Here is a 6,282-nt window from a genome sequence, read left to right as displayed (position 1 = left end):
AGGGTTTTCAACTTTTCATACCAAGGCCCAGTTATGTATTGGGTATTTAGCCACGGACCACCATTTGTTGACATTTAGCCTCTCAGACCAAAAACGTAGAATATGTTGTTGTCGTTGGACAAGACGTTTGTCCACAATTCCATGCTGTATTGATGTTGATTGGGAGAGAAAACAGGCAAATGTTGATCAAAATAACAATTCTTCTACATTCTTTAATTTATTGTGGAGACTTCTTAAGTAATAGATGTTTAACATGAATTAAACTCTTGAGAGCGTAAAATGAAACCAAATGGACCCGGGGAGGTCCATTTTCATTTTACGCTCTCAAGAGTTAAAGATCCATAAGGGTCCATTTGGTTACCAACTTCTCCATCATTTAGGTGGAGACCAAGTAGAACCCCCCCAAGGCCCACTGGTGGTCCCCGGGACCATGGGTTGAAAACTTGAAAACCACTATACTATACTATACCACACCATGTGCATGAGCTTGCAGATCTGGTGTTTATATACAAACTTGAAATGGCACATTCTGCATAATGAGTACTTTTAATTTTAGTACTTTAAGTGCATTTTGATGGCAATACTTTTGTACTTTTACTCAAGTACTTTTTGAATTCCGGACTTTTACTTGTAACAGAGTATTTCTATATTGCAGTATTGGTACTAAAAACACATAAAAGTAAAAAACTTGAGTACTTTTTCCACAATGATTTTCTCCAAATGTTTGCTCCAGAATAGGGACGCTAGAGTTCATGTGGGAAAATGACAACACTATACAATGACAAGTCATTACAACTAATCTGTCATACTTTCCCAGAAATAGTATTATTTTTATGACATGGTATCACATAAGAGTTACAATAAAATATATATATATTTGATTGGGTATAAGTTATGGACAAAAGTGGCTTCAGTTCCATTCATTGCACTTAAATCTAACTTTACAATACCAATGATTAATGTCCATTGCCTCACTCTCCCGATGGCGAGAGGTCATTGCAATGATGTTGAAACTGCAACAAAGATGGTTAGTGGTACATCTAGTGTCCAACCCGTCACCTTCAAATAACTTGATTGACATTGTCTTTTTTTAATTACATTTTTATCCCACAAGTTTTGTAACCCATTTTTTCACCCACTGTCAATTGTCTAAATTAGACAATTAACTCTAATAATACTCTTGACTCTAGTAATCCTACACTCCCTCTGCCACGCTGGGGGCAGCAACAGACTGACCTCATGCTTCCATCAACGCATGAATAGTCCAAGCCACTTCTATTCAACTGACAGGGGGGAGTTTCCTCCGTTGGACGTTATTCCAACCAGTTCCTTTCCTCTCATCATGCACCCCGGCTGGCCAGTATAGAGAACAGGATTACTGCATATCTTTTGGAGGGTATACCTACCCTTAACCCTAGGCGACACGGGGAGAACATGCAATTAACTCCACACAGAAAGGCCCTTTTGCCAATCCCACCTAGGCTATGGGAACAAACTGATGATGCAGAGGAGATCATTAATTGACATTGTCAATCAATTGGTGTCCTACCCGACACAGGGTATTATTGTATATATATGCTCCATCCACTGCAGATGTACTATTTACAGTACATTGTATTAACTTAGTCTATCATACAGATCGGTTCAAATAACTAATAGCTAAAGTATAAAATAGGGTATAGGTATAGGGTGGATAAACCATTCCTCATTTTGCTGGGGACCCCTCAAGTACCACTGGGGTTCCCTGGGCCCCACTTTGAGAACCACTGTCCTATACAGTACCTCAAACAAAGGACCAGCCGGCAGCCGGGACGTATTCAGGTGATACTGAATGCCATGCCTGTGTTATCATCCGTGAGGTTGAATCTCTTGCTCTCCTGCCTCCGGACCGGCTCAGTGCTCTTGTGTGACGAGTCCTTGATAACACTGTAATACATGGGTAAGTTGTACTTGCTCACACTCTCGCCCTGGCCTTTGCACCTGCAGAGATTTTGAAAGGCGGTGCGGAACTTCTGAGACATGAGGTTGTAGATGATCGGGTTGACAGCGCTGTTCATGTAGATGCACATCCGGCAGAAGAGCACCAGCCAGGTGTTGTGATAAGGCGGGTCCATCAGGGAGTTGACCACCACCAGCGTCCGATACGGCAGCCACAGCAGGGCGAACAGAACCACCACCACGGCCAACATCTTTGTCACCTGGAGGTTTTAATTAAGGAGATACAGAGAAATAGCGTCTGATGACAATTAGGAGTGATAAAATAATTATCCTGATGGATAAGAAGTATGCAAGCCCTTTGGGCAGAGTCATTGAAACATGATATGTTAAAACGAGTTGAACAAAAATAGCATACAGATGATACGCAGAAAAGGTGGGAAATCTATTAGGAGAAATCTTGATACTATAACAAATGTTAAAATTTTCCAGTTACCAGAAATAGGCCACTTAATGACAATCATTAATATTTTAACATAGGGCACCGATAGCTGTGGTTAAGGCCTGTACTGTACCATACGGTAGGCTCTGCGACACCGGTTGGATTCCTGTGGGTCCCTGGGTGGACCCTTGTTCTCTGGCATTTATTTATAGTCATATAGAGAGACAGAGTCTGGGAGTGACATGTCACACCCCGACTCCTACACTGACTATTTATATAAAGGCCAGAAAACGTCCTGAACTTATTTTATGACCAACTTTCTCAGAAGTCACTTTATTTTCTATTCCTTTTGGGCTGTGACGTGGGTTTGTCTCTCTGGTGGGTACCTGTTTCCTTGACGAGAGTGCCCCTCTGTTGGCCCCGGGCCCCTGGTGCACGGAGCCTCTCTCTCTGTTGGCCCCGGGCCCCTGGTGCACGGAGCCTCTCTCTCTGTTGGCCCCGGGCCCCTGGTGCACGGAGCCTCTCTCTCCTCTGTTGGCCCCGGGCCCCTGGTGCACGGAGCCTCTCTCTCCTCTGTTGGCCCCGGGCCCCTGGTGCACGGAGCCTCTCTCTCCTCTGTTGGCCCCGGGCCCCTGGTGCACGGAGCCTCTCTCGCTGAGATGCGAACCCAGCGGGCTCACGAACAGAATCCTGGCGATGAATCCGTACAGCACGACGGCCACGGCGAGAGGAACCACGTAGAACAGGGTGAAGTCCAGGAAATAGATGGGCATGTAGAGGTTCCGTGAGACCCGGTAGCCGCAGGTGACCACCACGCCGTTGGTGTAGACCCTCTCCTCCGTGTCCACCAAGAAGAACCACATGATGCAGTAGAGCGACGTGAAGACCCACACGCCAGCGATGATCCTCTTGGCCCGGGAGACTGTGCATATGAACTGAGCCTTTATGGAGTGGCAAATAGCGATGTAGCGCTCAACGGTGAAGGCCGTGATGGAACAGGACGACACGTTGATGCCCAGGTACTGCAGGTAGGTGATGCAAACACAGCCGGTGTAACCGTACACCCAGAAGGCCAACACGTTAGAGATGTTGGGTAAACCGGCGACGAGAAGCACAATGAGGTCGGCAATGGCCAGGCTCACCAGATAGCAGTTTGTTGGGGTCACCATGTGCTTGGTACGCAGCACGACTAAGACCACCATGACGTTTCCGGCTATTCCCACCCCGCAGATGAGCATCGTCAAAACGATCGTTATCACCTGCTCTTCCACTGGGTTCAGCGGCATTTCAGTCAAGTTCAGGACGTGACTGGAGTTTATGTTGTGAGCGATAGTGGTGTTTGTGTCCATGGTGTCCATCAACTTCAGTTAATCATCAGGGCCATGAAGCAAAAAGCCTATAAAAGAATTAGACAAAATATACTGTGTTCACACTGTTACTTCCTGACAAACTGTGTTCTATTGCACCTAGGGTGCATTTGGTCCAATGTCCTAACAGCACCCCGACATATGTGGCCGGTTAAGACTCACCCGAGGCTTCCGCCTGCGGTTAGGGTTAGGTTAGGTTTATGATGTAATATTGGGACGTCGTACTAACGCTACGCACCCCATTTCCAGGAGGTCTCTCCCAGGCTTTTCTTTTCTCTTTGAGGCTAGAGTAATGTTGACTCCATAGACACATGCAAAACAGAAAAAGTACAAAACGATGGCACCCCATCTTTAAAGCAGATATTAACACAATCCTTCTCACTGAGGGAAATGTAAGGACATTATTACAGTCACAGACTTGGTCTTTCTAGGTGTTTTATTTCTAGTTCTAGTTGTTCTATGTTCTTGTCCTCCCAGCTGTTTTCCATGTGTAATCAACCCTCATGTGTATATTAGTGTTGTTCCCCAGTCAGTTCTTGTTGGATCATTGTTTGTGTTGCATCATTTCTTTGTAAGGTTTTGTGTTCAACCTGTCCACTAGTATTAAATTCCCAATCAATTGAACACTATTTTGCCTCGCTGTCCTGCATTTGGGTTCTCACCACGCCACCAGATTGTGACACACATAGCATTAGATGTTTCTGTTAATTCCTGCATAGATAGAACAAACACTCATGAAACACCACTTAAACACTACTCTGTTGGTCGGGGTCCCCACTTGGTCCCCTCCCTATTTTCCCTCTACACCAAATATCTTAAAAATAGCTGGACAACAATATACGGTAGCTATTATGTTTGTTGAATGATCGCCTATTTCTGCTGAATGTTTGGATGTTAGGATTCATATGGTTATTATTCTTTTTTAATTTTTATTTATTTCCACACAAAGACACAACACAGACATTGATTCATTTCTTCATTAATGAAGAAATTAGAGTTGAGGCACTCATAATTTAACGTCTGACAACTCTCTTAAGAAAATGAAATTTAAGAGCTTACCATATTATCCATGTTCTGCAAAGAGCCGGACTCAAATAGCTCCTTGAAGAAGAGCTGCAGACCTCCGGGTTTAAGAAACAGAAATGATCACTCCTATAAACATCACACTAACCACCAAGACCCCCTCTCTCTCTCTCTCTCTCTCTCTCTCTCTCTCTCTCTCTCACACACACACACACACACACACACACACACACACACACACACACACACACACACACACACACACACACACACACACACTCACTCACTCACTCACTCACTCTTGCTTTCTTTCTGTCTATCTCTTTCTCTGTCTGTGAGTCTGTCTGTCTGTCTGTCTGTCTGTCTGTCTGTCTGTCTGTCTGTCTGTCTCACACACCCACACGTGCGCACACACACACACACACACACACACACACACACACACACACACACACACACACACACACACACACACACACACACACACACACACACACACACACACACACACACGTGCGTGCGCACACACACACACACACACACACACACACACACACACACACACACACACACACACACACACACACACACACTGACAGACTATATCCACAATGCTATGCATTGCCACATAGAACCACCTACTTCAAAATCAATTGGTGCTCCAGCCTCCAGCCAACCGTGGTGTCCACTGCTCCCATGGCTCCCATGATAAAGACCCTGTCATTATTGTTCAACACAGAAGATAGCCAGCAATTCAACACCTCACCAGCTACTTCAGATATTAACTACCAAGCAGGCGAGCACCACTGACACTTTTCACCCTTCTTCTGGGCTTGTCACTATAGGCAAACACTCAGCAAACATAGCAGATCAACGTGTCACAACAGCGCAATACATTGTGAGCTGTCAAATCGTTATTAATGAACCATAAACAAACCATAATGTGTGTGCATAAAGAGTGAGAGAACATCACACATGTAGGCTAGATATCCAACCGCTTCTCACGATAAAATTCATACAGTGACCAAAAAAAGGAACAGGCTGAAGCCCAACGTATTCTAAGCAGCCATCCGTTTGTTTGACGTTCAATCCCTGGCTGCATAAAAATGGTACCCAAATGCCTCTCTGTTTGGCACTCAGCATCAAGGGTTGGATCGGGGGTAAGTCCCTGCGACATAGGCCTACTAGACCTCAGCTTGAAATAGGGCTTAACTGGTCAATTCATACAGTAATGTACCATTTCCCTTAAAAAAAATGTAATGGAAGTGGGTGAAAATTGTAAGTATCCAAATACTCAAGTACAGTACCAAAGTATATGTACTTCATCCACCACTGGCATCATGTACTGTACAGAGGGTGTACTTGTACATCAAGCTGCCTCACAGCTACAAAAAAGGAGATAGGCTCCTGACCTATAGGACCAATGGCTCAGGAATTGATTGATTGATTGAAGTATTTATGAACAGTTTGCAGAATTACAGTACATTTCAAGCACAACTCAATACAAAAACTGAT

General features: G+C 44.7%; 1 protein-coding gene across 1 annotated transcript; it reads right to left on the bottom strand.

Moving 5' to 3' along the window:
- Positions 1-1,817: 1,817 nt before the first annotated feature.
- LOC310862100 (thyrotropin-releasing hormone receptor) lies at positions 1,818-3,663 on the bottom strand (the record flags this gene model as incomplete). Its single annotated transcript, XM_083769837.1, has 2 exons — positions 1,818-2,198; positions 2,986-3,663. The coding sequence occupies 2 exons, from the start codon at positions 3,661-3,663 to the stop codon at positions 1,818-1,820; spliced, it is 1,059 nt and encodes a 352-aa protein (XP_083625963.1).
- Between the last annotated feature and the right edge of the window lie 2,619 nt (positions 3,664-6,282).

The sequence above is a fragment of the Protomyctophum parallelum genome (genome assembly GCF_964188405.1).
Source record: "Protomyctophum parallelum genome assembly, chromosome: 7".
NCBI lineage: Eukaryota > Metazoa > Chordata > Actinopteri > Myctophiformes > Myctophidae > Protomyctophum > Protomyctophum parallelum.
Note: the sequence above shows the minus strand (reverse complement) of the source record. Positions and strands in the feature narration are given on the sequence as shown.